We start from the raw sequence: 15,598 nt of genomic DNA on the forward strand, positions 1-15,598 counted from the left end.
TCTACTCAGGCGAATTTACGCCAATTCGATAGTCGAGGAGCACAAAAAACTCTATTCATTCACCCGAGCTTAGTGAATGTGCCCCTATGATCAGAGTCCACCACCTACTTCTTGGAAGAGTCTAGTTCCTATCCTCAGAAAGGACCTAAAGCTCTCTAGTGGTGAGGTAAGAAAATAGGAACAAGTCCAATATATAATAAACACCATCCAATATAAGAACCTTCAAAAAACTTCAGGAGTAATGTCCCAAATAAGAATATAATCCAGTCTCTTTTGAAAGAGTCCGCTAATTCCCATCCTGATAAAGGCCCTAAAAATATTAACCTTTTGGTCTGGTAGACAGAAAATTGTAATCAAGCAGAGAATTAAATTACAACACATTAAGGAACATATTTCTGCTAATACATGGCAGTGATAGTAAGGAGAAACAAATCTGTGAAGGGCTAGCTATATGCTACCCTGTAAGAGTACCCCATTAACATATAAATGGACAGATGCAGTTTTACAGATAGTACCTATTCATAAATAAAATGTTTAAAATCCACTAATCATGTGCTTGACAAACAAAAGTGTTGCATGAGGATTTTTTTTTTTTAAAAAAATTGTAACTTCTCATAATAAATGTGGTCACAACAAGCAATACCAGCCAACATTTGCAGGGGTGTGAGCTGTATTAAAAGGGACATAGAATTTTGGGAGGAGAGTGTCATGTATCCAATTTACAGAGCACAAAGAACAACTAAGCTGATAAAGGTAATGGAAGGGCTCAGTTATGAGAAAAGGAGACAGTAGAAGTTGACAAAATGCATTCTTATTAGCATTACATTTATTCCTTAATATCATGGAATTAAAAAAATAAATAATAAATGTAAACTGCAAGAGTGCTAAGAATAGCACTCTCATTAAGTGTACATTTACTTAATTACATGTACTTATTCTTTAAGGGGGTATAGGAACAGTAATAAAATAGAGAAAGTAAGCTGATGTGCGGCCAGAAAAAAATTATTGTGCTGGGGGGCATGGCCACACAGTCTCATGTTCCTGAATATATCTATATACATTTTGTGGGGGAAATCACTCTTTAGGTAGTAGCTGCAGGTCATTTTACACATATAAGAGACAGGCACACATGCTTTCAAATAGAATTTTGCTTGTGCATTTATTAGCACAGATAAAGACTAGCTCCCCTGCACAGCCTAGGAAAGAAGGCAGCAAGATGTGGAACAGATGGGCAGGAATACTAGGGTTTTTGCAAAAACAATTTCAATAAATCAGCCCCAAACACAATTTTTTTGAAGGAACAGCAACACCAAAAAATAAAAGTGCTTTAAAGTAATTCAATCATAATGTACTGTTGCTATGCATTGTGTTTGCTTTAGAACGATTACAGTCTATATCTACAAAGACTATAGTCTACAGTAGTGATCCCCAACCAGTGGCTCAAAAGCAACATGTTGCTCACCAACACCTTGTATGTCGTTCCCAGTGGCCTCAAAGCAGGTGCTTATTTTCCAGTTCCAAGCTTGGAGGCAAGTTTTGGTTTCAAAAACCAGGTTTGCTGCCAAAACAGACCCTCCTGTAGGTTGCCAGTACACATAGGGGCTAGCAAATAGCCAATCATATCCTATATTTGGCTCCCCAGCAACATTTTTCATGCTTGTGTTGCTCCATTTATGTGGCTCACCGGTAAAAATGTTTGCTTTATTATGTCCGTCTAAAACTGAGTTATGTAGAAATAAATGCTTAATTTTTACAAAACTGTATGGCAGTTCACTGGTTAGCCTGGATTCCTAACCACCGACTTCGAAGTCACCAGACACACAAGAGTTGACCGGTGTGCAGACACACACATGGTGGATATCAGCATGGGATTGCATGAAAGGATGACTTTTCATACCAATATCTGCTCTGTGTGTGTGGCTACCCACAGGCAAACTCCATGCCTGTCTGCACAGATACAGGAAGGAGAAGATGGGAGCACATTTGTTTTTCTTTATCTGTGGAAAAAAACCAATCAACAGCAACATGTGCAGTTAGCCTCCTGTTGGTCAAAGCACATTTGTCTTGCAACATTACGAATGTAACCGAATATAAAATTAAGTGGCTGATGCACAGAGTGATCAGAGAATTTCAATTTATATAGTTGACCAAAATACTTTAGTTCAAACAGAAGAGGTCATATTAGAATTTTATTACGAATTTATTAAATAATAAGGCAGGATCAGACAACAAATCTATGGCACAGTTAAGTAGAACCATACCTTTCCTTAATGAGTAGCACTACCATTGACAACACAGAGGAAAAGAAAACAAACTATAATTTGCACAAAATAATTAAAAAGATGGAGACGAAAGAAGAGTCTGAATGCTGGGATGGCAGCAGCAGCTGTAAAATAGAAAAAAATGGATCAATAATTAACATGTTAATGTCTAAACAAACAGAAAACGCTGAAGATTTACTAAAAGTAATAAGCTCTGCAAATTAAAAAGTTGTATCCCACTATAGGACAAAATAGGATTTAATAAAATCCAAGACCGTTATAACCCAAATCACATGGAGATATTGATAGCCCAACAGCATACTGAGACACCGAACAAATGCATTGCAAAACACATGCACCCTAGAACACTTTGTATACTTCACACAGCACTCATATCAACATATCCAATCACACATCAATACACATACATTACACATCTCAAACGGAAAAATTACATAGCACCCAACAACCACAGTTAGTTAAAGTGGACCGGTCATCTGCACATAAAAAGCTGTATAATAAAAGTAATTTGCAAATTAAAAATGGAACCCAAATTATTTTTTTTCATTAAAGCATCCATGATGTCACTGCTCTCTACACATTCCCCTTCCCTCCTAACACTCTATCATTTGGTAGGGTACTGTGCGTGCTCATTAGGTCCCCCATTCTGGTGCATACATAAGATTTTGAGGTGATACACAATTTGTCTTAATAACAGTGTCCAGAAAATGGCCCCTGCCTGCTTGCTGTGATTGTGTAGTATTCCCCCTCCAGCCTATGACTAAGTGTCCCGGTGACACGAAACGCGTCAGGCATGAGATGTTTATATAAATACATATTTTCAGATTTTTATTCATCATCAGTCTGATCTACGTGTGACCTATCAGAGTGCCTTGCTCCAACTTTTTGTTTATCTAGTATTCCCCCTCCAGCCCACTAACAGCAAGTGGCAGTGTAAATCCCACCTGATGAAAGTGGCACAGTGTACCCCCTGCCCAGTTTAAACATGTGGCACATTTTATAGCCTAAACAAAGTATTTGGCACAGTGTATCCCCCCCCCCCCATACCTGAAGCAGCATCCAGTGGCACAGTGTATCCCTACCCCAACACACACACAGCAAGTGGCACAGTATAGCTGCCATCCCTCCAGCAGTACAACGAATCCCCAAAGCCTAAGTTGGAATGGGCACACTGTACCCAGCGAGTAAAAGAAAAGGTAAAGCTCATACCAGGGATTCCATGAAGAGTTCGCTGCCCGCCATTTGCCACAGCAAAGCAACAGCCATTTGAATCTACCTCTCAGTAACAGCTAGTTTTCCGCAGGGCTGTCACATGATAAGGCCATGTGATCGTGATGTCATCAAGGTCCTTTCCGAGGATAGGAAGCTACCTTCTCCAAAGGGCTGCACAGGGAAAGGGGGAGGAAGAGGAAGAGGCGGAGCAGAAGAGGCAGCAGATAGGTGAGACCTAGACATAATATCCATATATGCACAGACCGCATTCTATACTATTCCTAATAATTCAGCCAAAGGTTCGCACAGCTCACATAATTCCCATAGTGAGTATTACTTTACGGCAGCACTGAATCGTTGCCCGGATCACAACTCCTTGTACGTTAAGCATCACTGAGTGCACATATACGCACGGTCGTTCTCTGTGTGTTACTTGCAGCGCCCTCGGGACTATTTTGGCCTTTAACAGTACCTGTAGTGTATGTGTAACTCGCTATTTTCTTTCCCTCTTGTCGGCTGCTGTACAAAGGGAATTCTTTTGGGAATAAGCTATTGTTTTATACACACAGGGTTTGTGTAACTGTCAGTGTGCAAAGCCCATTGCTCTCAATACAATTCATGTTACCGCTATTGAATGTATCACTAGTGCGTCCTCCTCTCCCCGTACCCTGCTAAGTGTCAGGCAGCCTTGGATACGGCTGACTCCTCATTTACTAACAAAGGTGCCATTTGCACCAGCCCAGTAACCCATAGCAACCGAATTTGCTCTGCTTACACTTACTGGCCCCAGACTGACAAAGTTGCTCGCTTATTAGTTGCTATGGGTTTGGTTACAACAGTGAGACCTGACACCAAGTTAGCAAATGAGGCCACAGTCTTGCGAAATCATGAGTGCACTTTGTACATCAAGCAGTCTTCGCTTTATGCTGCAACTTTGAATGACTTTATTCCTCTTGTAGTTTGCCTTGATTTCTTCAAGTTACATAGGTGAGTTTATTCTTCACAGCAGTGTTGGACTGGGACACCAGGGGCCCAACAAAAAACCTTAGATTAGGGGCCCACCCAAAAACCTTAGATAAGGGGCCCACTGTCAGTACTATTATTATTCTACTCCTCACTCAACCTCTATTCTCCTAGTCTCTCTTCTTTACATACAATAATACTATAATTTATTATTCCATCTATTTGGCCTCTTTGTTCTCATAGAAATAGGCCAAATATTTAGCAGCACAAGGGCCCCCTGACACCTGGGCCCACCGGGAGTTTTCCTGGTATCCCGGAGGGCCAGTCCGACATTGCTTCACAGGGCAACAACTAGATCCAAATACCTTAGTTCTTGGAGTATTGTCTGTTCAAAGACTCCATAGATTTTACTGCATGATATCATTTTAATTCAGTCCGTCCCTTAAGCATGCTTTACGAGAAATCATTGGCCCGCTACATGTAATGAGTTGGACATCACTGCTTACATCCAAATGGCAATAGTGAGCAGGAGGCCTGTAGTATCATAAGCTGCGACAGCACTGTAGAACCAACTAAAATGTGCTCCCTGTCCTGTGACAAAAAATGTACCATGTCTGTGTACTTTTCTCACAAACAGCTGCAAAGTAATGTACAAGTCACTTCTTACACCAACCTGCGCTAAAATAAAGTTAGCACTAATAAGTCACTTCTACTTACTACTATTCACAGTGTATGATGTGTCTGTTTTTAATATGTGTGCGCTAAACTATTTTGGAGCCAGAGGTTGGAGACTCCTACAAGAGATACATATGGTCACCAGGATGTTCCCATGTTAGCAGTAAGATGTATTTGACAGGGCAGGCCCCCCCTTCAGCCAGTATGTAAAAAAAAAATGGCATTTCTAGCAAAATGTAATCCTAAACAACCTTACAATATACATAAAAAATGTTCAGCGATTTTAAAAGTTGTATGTAGATTAGGGATGCACTGAATCCTCTATTTTGGATTCGGCCGAATCCCCAAATCCATCTTGAAAGATTCGGCCAAATACCGAACCGAACCCGAATCCTTATTTGCATATACAAATTAGGGGCGGGAAAGGAAAAAGTGGAAAAAATTGGTTTGCTTCCTTGTTTTGTAAAAAAAAAGTAACGTGAAATCCTGCCCTCCCCACAATTTGCATATGTAAGTTAGGATTCGGTTCGGCCAGGCACAAGGATTCGGCCGAATCCTGCTCAAAAAGGCCGAATCTTGGCTGAATCGCGAACCGAATCCTGGATTCGGTGCATCCCTAATGTAGATAGAAAAGCATTACAGATGCAATAGAAAAGCATTTTCTCCTTTCCCTGACTATTTGAACCATAGAACAATTGTATTGGTAGTCATACATCCGATAGCAAAGACACCAATCCCCACAATGCCTTGTATATTGTGACCGATAGACCTGTGAAGGAGGAGAATAACAATAGTGTGAAAGGCACTATAAGAACTGGTGTTCTGTCGGAAATTCAAATATAAGTAGTCAGTGAAAAACTATATATATATTGGTCTGAAAAACATTTTTGTATGGACACTCTGTTTTTCTAGTGATTTATACTACCTTGTGTGTGTATGTGTGTGTATATATATAATATATATATATATATATATATATATATATATATATATATATATATATATATATATATATTGATAAGATGGGTGGCACTCCGCTTCTCGACTACACCCAGTTGCACGGTTAAAGTTTTCATATATTTCCAGAATGAACCAGCAACACAGGTTTTTTTCAATAGAAAAGTGTATTTAGTATGTTAGTAAAGCATGTTCCAGCCAACGTGACGTTTCGGTCCCCACTGGGACCTTTCTCAAGGCCTTGAGAAAGGTCCCAGTGGGGACCGAAACGTCACGTTGGCTGGAACATGCTTTACTAACATACTAAATACACTTTTCTATTGAAAAAAACCTGTGTTGCTGGTTCATTCTGGAAATATATATATATATATATATATATATATATATATATATATATATATATATAGTGAATAAAGTACCCCCTCTTGTAAATTATAAGGATATTATAAGTTACGAGGAGTTTCATGACCATATAAAAACACGAGGCCGAAGGCCGAGTGTTTTTATACAGGTCATGGAACTCCAAGGTAACTTCTAATATCCTCATATTTTGCAACTGGGGGTACTTTATTTATTATAATACACAAATTTCAGTGAGTCGTGTGACAGAAATGACATCAGAACTCACCGTTTATAACTGATGACATCAGAACTCACCGTTTATAAGGATATAATTTACAGGATATTCATGGCTTTTGTGTATTATATATATATATCACTATATATATATATATATATATATATATATATATATATATATATATATATATATATATATATATATATATATATATATATATATATAAAATACACAAATGCCATGAATATCTTGTAAATTATATCCTTATCCTACAGTGAGTTCTGATGTCATCAGTTATAAACGGTGGAGTTCTGATGTAATTTCTGTCACATGACTCACTTAAAACGTGTATTTTATAATAAAGTACCCCCAGTTGCAAAATATTAGAAGTTATCTTCGGCCTTGTGTTTTTATATGATCATGAAACTCCTATATATATTTATTTTTTATTTATTATTTATTTTTTCATGCTCCTAACAGTTCATTTAAATACAGACTATATTATACAAATCATTTAAAAGGGCAGTCTACCCCCTTTTCAACATGAGTTCAATAAATGGGGCTGGTGCTGAACATACTTTTTGTCTATTGTTTTAAAAGCAAAAAAAAACAATTTTTTAGCTAAACATGTATATTGAAGCTACTCCATGTTTGGTCCTTGTGAGGTAATTCGATTACCAGTTAATCAAATTCTATGGTATCCACTGCTAATCACCCCATAGTCTGGGGTTAACATGTTTTTCATACAGCAAGATAAATACATCATTAATTCACTACAGCTTTTATTACTGATAATCTATAAAGGTAGCTTCCTACACTAATGTTGCAGTATCTTTATTATGCCTAGACCCAATTAATATTAATAATACCCTAACAGCATACAGCATAAATTATACAGGTATGGGATCTGTTACTAAGTGCAATGTACTGTTTTATTATTACAGAGAAAAAGGAAATCTAACCCCTAACTTTCCCGTCATTTTAATCTGGCACAAAGTGCAGTGCACAGGGATGCCCTGAGCACAAGTGCTTTCTGAATGGGCACTAGGGGGTCTGATGTTGCAGAAGCCCTTAGTGCTCTAGCACTTGCATCCAGGTAATTAATAATGTAGGGCCCACACATTCTTCTAGCACCATCCATATTTTTGAGTCACAAATTGTTTAATAATCACTGTTTGTTATTCTTTTTTTTAGCCTGAGTAGAAGAGGGAGTAGTTGGAGACCCCGACATGTCCGGGGACACAGAGGAGGTAACCCGCTTACGTAAACCACGTTTCTCCTATGAGGAGAACCAGATCCTGATCCGAGAAGTACGGGCTCACTACCCTATGCTTTATGGAGCACAGAGCCGGCGTCTTAGTGTAGCAGAGCGTCGGCGTGTGTGGGAAGGCATTGCAGCTAAGATTAACGCCATTACCAACTGGAAACGCACTGCCCAGGAGGTTCAAAAACGTTGGAACGATTTTAAGAGGCGGACCAAAGAGAAACTAGCACGTGTTCCCCACTCTACCCAGAGTGGAACTGCAGAGGAGGCAATGACTGCTGAAGAGGAGACTATATTTGCCATCTTGGGGCCTGGTGTAATGCCAGGGAGTAGTCACTATGGACCTGTCACACACTTGGGAGCTATGGGTAAGTCCTACCATACTGTGCAAAATGTTCTGCATGGTAACTGCACTTGATCCAGTTTATCCAGTGTTAATTCCAGTGGTTATGAAAATCACAGAATTCATTGGATCCACAGATAGTTAAAAGGGAAACTATCATTAAAATATGAATTTAATATGAGCTTCATTTCATGGAAGTAAGGACATTTCTAAATATAAACAAAATTAAAAATTCTGTTCTGTTTCTGTAACTTTCAGAAAACTTTTCAGTATTCTCTCGGCAATCTGTCTCTCTACATATAGGAGTCAGTCAGACTGACAGGTGAAACACATTGGTGTGTGCCTCTTTGCCTATATAATGTATTAAAGAATTGTCTTTCAAAATATCCAACTGAACATAAAGCAACATATTGCTGAGATGCAGGTAGTGGAGATATGACTATTTTAGAAACAGTTGAGAAATTTTGAAGGAGAAGAAGACGTTCAATAACTGGGGGGGTGCCGAACTTTGAGGATGGGGTTCTTCTCAGCAAGCACCACAGAGCAATCCTCCTTTATTTTGTTCAATAGCCCCTGACTGATGCATATGCAGTAGAGTGAAGAAGCAGGCTTTTTTCTGTTAAGGTTCGCTTTCAACTCTACTGTGCATGCACACCCACACTAAAAGGAAGAAGCAGGAGATAATTGTTCCATGGTGCTTCTTGAAGCACCAGGCGGCGTATCAGGTAAGTGATTGTAATCATTGGGGGGTGCCTAGCATTCAGCAATCTCCAGTGATTGAACCTTTCCTTTAGGTCGTTATCTTTACAAATTGTATACTAATGTTTCATGTTTGCAATCGTTTTTTTTAAGATATGCTTGCAAAGTTTTCTGTACTGTCTTGCTTTGACAATATTTTTTTGTTCATATTAGTCCTACTAATCATACTCTGTTATGTGTTTTTCTCCCACTCAGATTTCAATCCGTCAGGCCCAGGGTCCTCTAGTCCTGAAACATCACTCAGTGCTCCATGTGCACCGATTGAAGCACCACTCCTTCTCCATCCAAAGGAATCTCCCTCCCCAACATCACAGCTTCACATTGTCCAGCTCCCCCATCTCACTCCTTCACCAGACCCATCAGAATGTCCTTCACCTCCACCCCTTGGGTCAGGGACACCATTGCTCACTCCCAGTGGAGTTGCCCAACATTACGACCCCACGGTTGCCATGCTGAGAGCCCAACAGGAAACAGCAGAAGCAATAAGGCATCTAACCTATACTTTACGTCAAAGCATGGACCGTTTGACCAATGTTTTAGCTGCCATTTTGCCCCTAGTCCCTCATCAGCCACCAGAATCACCTACCCCTTCTGGTATTCTTGGCCCTGTGTATTATCCAACTAAAACCGAACCGGAGTCTGAACCATGTTGTCCTGTAACTTACGAGGAAGAAAATGGGGAAGATGGAGGAGAGGAAGAGATCCAAGAAGTTATAGCAGAACCTCCCAGGTCTCCTTCCCCACCACCCCCAAATAAAAGAAAAAGGTTTGGCTACCTAAGTCAAAGAAAGCGCAGAGGACGTTGGAAAAACCTCTAAGATTTTGGTTTTTATTCCTCACATTTTGCTCCCACAGCAAGCATTAGGTTATTATAAACTGATGCTTAGCTGCAGACTTGAACAGCAGGGCATCTACAGTGAGGGCTGTGTCTCCTGCCACTTTGTTTATTTAGCAGTAACATTCTTCTCGCCCTCTTCCCCACCATCACAGAGGAAGGGGAAGCTTATCTGAGAAGGATGGTACCATTTTAAATAGGTAGAAACAGGAATTCTCATTCCTTCTCTAACAGCAAATATGTCTGACTACACTCAAACTCTTCTTCACCCATTTTTAATCTATAGATTGCAATGTGCCTGGATTCCAAAAGTGAAAACACCTTCAAAATGTTTCTGCAAATATGGAACACGGCAATCCTCAGTACCTTTCTGGATTATTTAGTTATATTTCCATTTTAGCAAATTTGGCAGACAATCTGAAAGTGAAAGTTTAAATTTCTGATTTTGTTGACTTGAAAGTGTTGGGGTAGGGCCCACACACACAAGAGCAATTTGCAAACGGAATGTGCAGATATGATATAATGCATTCTTGGGGTGATATGTACAATTCATTTAGTTGTGTGCAGAGATTGTCCTATTTGTACCTCTTTTCCAAAACATACTTTTTTTTAAATTCTTAAAAGGCCAGAAATTGGCAACTGAAGTACTCAAGTTGCTGACAGACTACAACTTCATGCTTCAAAAGTGGCCTAATTGCTGGTAGATTGAGCTCTGTAGACTAGTATTTACTGGCATTTTTTTGGATTCATTAATGATATAATTAATGGAAGAGGCTTTTGTCAAATTCATAATTCAAGGCAACATTAATATGATATATATTTTTTCCTAAATTCAAGGCAAATCTGGGGATTCTAGGAAATAAGCTCTAACTGGAACATTGCATCACTGCCTTCTCTTTCGTTAATTCTGTCTGTTAGCTATCTACATTTTCTCCCTCTATATATAGATGCCCCACTGAAAGCAATATTCTTGTATAAAGAAGTATACAGACTGTAGATCGCATCCACTTCCATGTTATGTTAAATAGGTATATAGGAGTTAACCTTGGAGCATTGTTTATGTATGTAAATAACTACATATTAAAAATCTTTGGTTCTTAATCTCTTGTGCTTATTAATGAATAGAATGACAGTCAGTTGACAAATGATATTGGCAAGTAAATACAATGATTTTTGACCATCCTGCTACAGCATAAATTAATAAATTATTCTATTTAAATACACTTTGCAGTTTATCTGCTATATGAAAATTGATTTAATAATCAAATGCGAGGAATCAAAACTTTTTTGGTTTTAGTATGTTATAGAATGGCCAACTCTAAGCAACTTTTCAATTGGTCTTCTTTATTTTTTTATAGTTTTTGCCTTCTTCTTCTGACTCTTTGCAGCTTTAAAATGGGCATCGCTGACCCCTTCTAAAAAGGAAAAGGGTCCATAAGGCTATAGATGTACTGTTATTGTTACTTTTTATTACGCCTCTTTCTATTCAGGCCTTTCCTATTCATATTGCATTCTCTTATTCAAATCAATGCATGGTTGCTAGGGTAATTTAAAGGGGTAAGTATAAAGTATGGGGCATTTCCCTGGAGGGGGGTAGTTAGCCTGGAGGGAGGGGGGTCTACCTGGGGTGGGGGTATGGGTTTTTTTCCGAACAGGTTGAATTCTCCTTTAAAATCACTACATAATTCACAAAAACTATTAACCTAAAACAAACAACAATGTATTAACATCTAGCAACCAATTAGAAGTTATTTCTGCTGTAAAACTCATTGACTGGTTGCTCTAAGCTGCAGTGCATACGATCAGTGATTAGACTACCATGAGACCCTTAAGATTATTATTAAACTGTATTAAAACAACAAGAATCCTAGAGGCTTTTAGCTATTTATAGGCATATTGCAACAACTCCCAAATGTCCATTGTTGGTTTACCTCTGCTGAACATAATTGCACTGCTTTTTTTCAATTCTCCAATGTGTTGTCTGATTTTGTAAGCTACCAAATGATGTTGGACCAGAATTGTCCAGTTTTGATCTTGGTGTGAGCCCAAAGAATCAACTAGTTTGCTAGTTATCCGTTTTTAGATCCAGATCAATCTGATCTTAAAGGGGTTCTTCACCTTTAAATTAACTTTTAGTGTGATGTAGAGAGTGATTTTCTGAGACAATCAGTTTTTAATTTTTTGTTATTCATGGTTTTTGAGTCATTTAGCTGTTTATTCAGCAGCTCACCAGTTTGCAGTTTCAGCAATATGGTTGCTAGGGTCCAAATGACCAGTCCATTGATTTGAGTAAGAGACTGGAATATGCATAGGGCCTGAATAGAAAAATGAATAATAATACATTTGTAGCCTTACAAAGCATTTGTTTTTAGATGGAGTCAGTGACCCCCACTTAAAAGCTGAAAAGAGTTAGAAGAAGGTGGCAAATAACTAAAAAACTATCTAGAAAAAATGAAGACCAATTGAAAAGTTGCTTATAAGTATTCATTCTATAACATACTAAAAGTTAAAGTAAAGGTGAACCACCCCTATAAGGTCAGCGTCTGCATAGGGAAAAGGTCTGAATCAGTTTTTCTGTACTTAAAAACCTGGTAGTTTAGGTCCATCCACCAGCCCTGTTGCCATACATTGATGACAGCATTTCCAACCAGTGCAGGGGCCAGAATTAAACATTTGCCTAACCGGGAACTGGATGACGCAAAAAGATCTTTTCATGTAGTGTTTAAACTAAAGGAGTTTGGCTTGATTACATATGTCTGAGAATTCAGAAGTTTGTTTCAGTCAATAATGTCTTATCTTAACACTAAATCAGACTTTGGCACTGCAGCCTTGTGCAAAACAAGTTAGCTATGAACTTTGTTTCATACAGAGGTGTGTTTCAGTACCCATCTACCCCTCCCCTCTCAATGTTTCTTTCTGTTCCAGATTGTCCTGCCGAGTACTTGAGGGAAACACATGAATAAGGCACATGAATAAATGAGAGGCAGAGCCAAAAAGTTTTATTATAATTTGTTTCAACTAGTGAGAAAAGTTTAGTCAAAGTGCAGAAAGTAGACAGAAATTGGGGAAATGGAAGGGAAAATGATCAGGGGGCCAGAGAAAATAGAAAGCTAAAGAAGGGACATTAGATAACAGGTATTGGGGAAGAAAACAGTGGTTAGCAGTATGAGGGAATTGATCTTAATCATGGAATATCACAAGAGCAAAAGTTTCGAATATACAGTACCACAGTCTTGCATTTGGCAACGGTACACTTCTTTTGTTTGTGAGTTTACCATTGTCAACATGCTTTTCTTATAAAATTATGGTTATCTGCATTAGTGATGTGCAGGCTGGCCCGATACCTGTGGGTTTACCTGCGGTTCGGGCCGACCTCGCACCCCCCCTTTCAGGATGTCCTTGCAATGCTGACTTCCGGGTTCAACTTTTATAGACGTGCGCCTGCTCGCCCCGCCCCCTATATGATATTTTCATTACTTTAAAACACTTTCAATTTTGGTAAAACTGTTCCTTTAAGTGCCACAAGTACCTTTAATGCATGTTGTTTTACATGCAACTGACTGCTGGGAAATTGCACAAAAGCAACTGTGTTTGTGGTCGTAAACGAGCCCTTATATGTGGTGACCCTATACTGGCAGTTATAAGCACTACTTGATCCTAGCTTATTGCATGTGTGTTTACTGCCCTTATGGATTTTGGTTGTGTTTTGATTCCTTGAACTGTGCCTTCACAAAGGATGTTGGGAATGTCTGCCATATTGTCAGATGCCCTGACTATGACTCCTAGCTTTCACGCCCATGAGGGGTTATGTAATAAAAGGCACAAAATTTGCCCAGAAGCAGTAACCCATAGCTTCCATTCAGTAGGCAACATTTACGTCACCTGTTTAAAAACAAACATCTTATTGGTTGCTATGGGTTATTGCACCTGGGCAAACTTAGTGCCTCTTATTACAGATGGGGGATGGTGTCCATAAAGGTATTTATGTGAAGAGTGTTTTCCATCTGCAACTGGGTATTAAAGGGGACCCGTCACCCAAAAAAAAATATTTAAAATCCTATTTTATCACATTAGTCAAAAAAAATTAACTTTAATTATTCTATATAAATTATTTGAATCTTTATTCTATATAAATTATTTGAATCCTTCAGTCTGGGAATTCATAATTATCGCAAGCAGGCAGGAGCCGTTTTGTGGACACTGTTATTAAAGGAGAAATCAACCTCAGGTAGACCTGCCTCCCTCCTCCCCCCAGGCTAACTACCCCCCCCCCGGGAAATGCCCCATACTCAATACTTACCCCTCACCGCTGTTTTTTCCAGCGAGGTTCCACGTGTCCATCTTCCGGCTCCTCGGTAAGCTGACTGGGAGAGCGTCAATTTCCATGTAATTCCACGCATGCGAAGTTGTCGCAAACCGGCAAACTGCGCTTGCGCAGAAATACCAATCTCCCAGTCAGTTTACAGAGGACGCAGAAGATGGACGCGTGGAACTTCACTGGAAGAATCTGAGCCGAGGGGTAAGTATGGAGTATGGGGCATCTCCCCGGGGGTGTAGTTAACCTGGGGGGAGGAGGGAGATCTACCTGGTGTTTGGGGGGGGTACAGTGTTTTTTCCCCACAGGTTGATTTCTCCTTTAAGGCAAGCCTTGCATCATCCCAGAGTCTTGTTTGTGCACCAGAAAGGGGGATCCGATGTCCATCCCCATGCCCTGGCTACACGATTAAACGGTGAAGAGAATGGGGGAATGTGGGGAGAGCAGTGACATCTAGGAAGTGTTGAAAGGAAAGTGAAAGTAATTGTCTGCCCCGCCTCTATGCCTAAGGCATAGAGGAGGGGCAGACAATATTTGATTGACAGTTGAGATTTTTAATGAGTTTACAACAGCTATAAATGCTATAATAAAAAATAGAAATTGGATTTCATCTTTAATTTGAAAAGGACTTTTATTATACAGATTTGTGTGTCTGGGTGACAGGTCCACTTTATGGGGCCCATTTACTTAGCTCGAGTGAAGGAATAGAATAAAAAAAATGTTGAATTTCGAATGTTTTTTTTTGGCTACTTCGACCATCGACTACGAATCGAATGATTCGAAGGATTTAATCGTTCAATCTATCGTATTTTCGTTCGATCAAACGAATTGCGGTAAATCCTTCGATTTCGATATTCGAAGTTGAAGGATTTAACTTCGACAGTCGAATATCGAGGGTTAATTAACCCTCGATATTCGACCATAAGTAAATTTGCCCCTAAGGGTCAGAGGAACCTGCAGCTTTACTACCTAGGCAGCTTTATAATAATGTAGCAGCTCAGGAACACTCAGTCCTTCATTTTATGTGACTTTTTGCAGGATTAGGCCATGTATTCTTGGAAGTTTATGGTTCCACAAATAATTGTAGACAAATACAAGATTCCTCTGCACTCAACCCATTATCAATATATTTAAGACAGAGACATTTTGTGCATACTGCCACTGAAAAATGCCTTACCCTTTAAACAAAACAGGGATTGTTTGTCCATATATTGCAATATATTTAAGCTGGCCAACTACGTCAAAGTCATCCCATATCTGGCCAGTCCTACGCTTAATTTTCATCTGATTCATTAAGAATTCTATTGCTTAATTATACATTTTACAAAGGGACTAAGTTTTACCTGCAACTTACTAGCTGCTTTCAAAGTAAAACTCCCAAACTTGGCTCCCCTTTTATTAGACACCAGTGGG

General features: G+C 39.2%; 1 protein-coding gene and 1 long non-coding RNA gene across 5 annotated transcripts; one reads left to right on the plus strand and one right to left on the minus strand.

Moving 5' to 3' along the window:
- Window positions 1–2,176: 2,176 nt before the first annotated feature.
- LOC108698522 lies at window positions 2,177–3,634 on the minus strand. The gene is made up of 2 exons (XR_001932665.2): window positions 3,492–3,634; window positions 2,177–2,386 (listed from the first exon to the last, which is right to left on the minus strand). It is a non-coding gene; the product is annotated as an uncharacterized LOC108698522 (long non-coding RNA).
- On the plus strand, window positions 3,596–10,971 carry mypop.L (Myb-related transcription factor, partner of profilin L homeolog). Of its 4 annotated transcripts, NM_001122876.1 has the most exon segments (4): window positions 3,681–3,722; window positions 7,614–7,765; window positions 7,864–8,301; window positions 9,231–10,971. In NM_001122876.1, coding segments are annotated over 2 exon segments (1,026 nt in total). In that variant the 5' UTR covers window positions 3,681–3,722; window positions 7,614–7,765; window positions 7,864–7,898; the 3' UTR covers window positions 9,854–10,971.
- The last annotated feature ends 4,627 nt before the right edge of the window (window positions 10,972–15,598 follow it).

The sequence above is a fragment of the Xenopus laevis genome, chromosome 8L (assembly GCF_017654675.1).
Source record: "Xenopus laevis strain J_2021 chromosome 8L, Xenopus_laevis_v10.1, whole genome shotgun sequence".
Lineage (NCBI taxonomy): Eukaryota > Metazoa > Chordata > Amphibia > Anura > Pipidae > Xenopus > Xenopus laevis.

Coding starts and splice junctions, on each gene's coding strand:
- mypop.L (XM_018228745.2), top strand. CDS start 7,899: ATGTCCGGGGACACAGAGGAGGTAACCCGCTTACGTAAACCACGTTTC. Junction 8,302..9,230: donor CACACACTTGGGAGCTATGG/GTAAGTCCTACC, acceptor TCTCCCACTCAG/ATTTCAATCCGTCAGGCCCA.